Here is a 1,735-nt window from a genome sequence, read left to right as displayed (position 1 = left end):
CTATCTAGGAGGCTCAGTTTATATGGATAGTTTTTATTTTTTACAATAACAAGCTGCAATGAAAACAAGCAGAAATGAAATACTTTCAACTTCTGGTCTTTTTAAAAAATGTAAGGAGTTAGGGTAAAAAGTAGGCTGAAAAATAAATACTCAATTAAAGTACAGATACCCAAAAATTATACTTAAGTACAATAAAGAAGTATTTGTACTTAGTTACCATACAACTTTGCAATCCCACAATCCCTGGACATTTTTACCTGCTGCTGAGATTAAGACAATAAGACCTCTGACAGCTTCAAACAATAACAATCAATCATTTATTAATTAATTAAACTCACCTGCTCAATAAACCCCTGTTTAACTTCATAATGTAAATGTATGAAGTTTTCTCATCAGTTAATAAATTATATTTCAACCAATTAAWTGTTTGGATAATTTATTACATTAAGTTAAAAATAGCATATTCCCCTCAAATCAAAAACAGGTTTTACTACTATGTTAATAAGGGTGTAATAAACGTTATTAATGATGATAGTTTTGATACATTATTATTAATTATTTCCATATAAAGTATTTCCATGTGTGAATGAGTGAAGCTTTAAGGTGAGAACTGTGCATAGACACATTTAATGATCTCTATATGTATTTATTTTTGATAAATACCCTCCAGGCTAACATATGCTACCATTTAACTAGCTAAGATGCTAACAGCTGGCTTCACCCCTAACCCAATAAAACCATTGAAACTAAAAACGTTATCATTCAGTTAAGATAACAAACACCTACATCAATAATTCAAGGCTCTTCCTCTAACTTACAGATGTATTGAACGCCACACGTTGTACAACAAGATCATTTTTAGCTAACATGTAGCTTCAGCCTGATCCAAAGCGCCTGGTGTCGGACTGACAGGGCACCAAAATGAGGCCGAATGAAGCTCCGTGCAGCCTGCTGGACCTAACCGAGCTGATCATATTCCTGTCCGTCAGGCATGTCGTTGTTCTGGTGAAAGAAAAGTGTCAGGACAAACTTACCAGAACAGGACAGCTACAGTGAGGCACAGCAAAAACACGCGCAGCCTCTTCATTATCTTCCTGCGGGGACCAACATCCTCGCTCTTTGGCTTTCCTCTAATCTGTCACGCTTAGTAAATACACCCGAGGATAAATTATATGTGGGCTGTTTTAATTTAAAATAATAATAATAGGCAAGGAAGGTGAGCCCTACACTTCAGGAGAGCTGTGTTTCATCACACACCGCWGCAGATCGACTGCTCTTCAGCTTCTCTAGCTGACTTCTGGGCTCCCGCAGAGTTCAACCCCCGCTTTGTGGGTAGCCAATAAGATCATCGACAATCTGAGTTGACCAATCACAACAGACGTAGCGACGTCGCTTTGAAAAAGACAGACCCCGCCTCCTTGGCTGGGGATGAGTTGGAGGCTGTACAGCTGGACGCGTCATGTGTTTGGATAGGCAATCATTAAAGCACAGGATGTCGCAAACATCTGGTGATTAATTGTTTGATTGTTAACAACTTGTTGTGTCTCTATTCTCCCCCATAGAACTCTTAATTTTTGGACCACAATGGAAATAAGTGTTTGTTATTTCAAGGCTGAGGAAGCATTCACGATAATTGTTGTTTGAGTTGGTGTCTTAAATTTTATTTTTAATTAATTTTTAAGTGTTTTAATTTGTTTTGAATTTTTATTGTATTTTACTTTTCTTTTGAACATAT

At 36.7% G+C, this 1,735-nt stretch overlaps 1 protein-coding gene across 1 annotated transcript in view; it reads right to left on the bottom strand.

Moving 5' to 3' along the window:
* Window positions 1-1,296, bottom strand: part of suco (SUN domain containing ossification factor) — a gene marked incomplete in the record, with an annotated part of 88,481 nt that extends 87,185 nt beyond the window's left edge. Inside the window, 1 exon segment of the mRNA XM_014030831.1 lies at window positions 1,035-1,296. Coding sequence (XP_013886285.1) covers window positions 1,035-1,087 — 53 coding nt within the window.
* Between the last annotated feature and the right edge of the window lie 439 nt (window positions 1,297-1,735).

This window comes from Austrofundulus limnaeus, unplaced genomic scaffold (genome assembly GCF_001266775.1).
Source record: "Austrofundulus limnaeus strain Quisiro unplaced genomic scaffold, Austrofundulus_limnaeus-1.0 Scaffold1124, whole genome shotgun sequence".
NCBI lineage: Eukaryota > Metazoa > Chordata > Actinopteri > Cyprinodontiformes > Rivulidae > Austrofundulus > Austrofundulus limnaeus.
The sequence above is the reverse complement of the archived record's forward strand: the minus strand, read 5'-3'. Positions and strand labels throughout refer to the sequence as shown.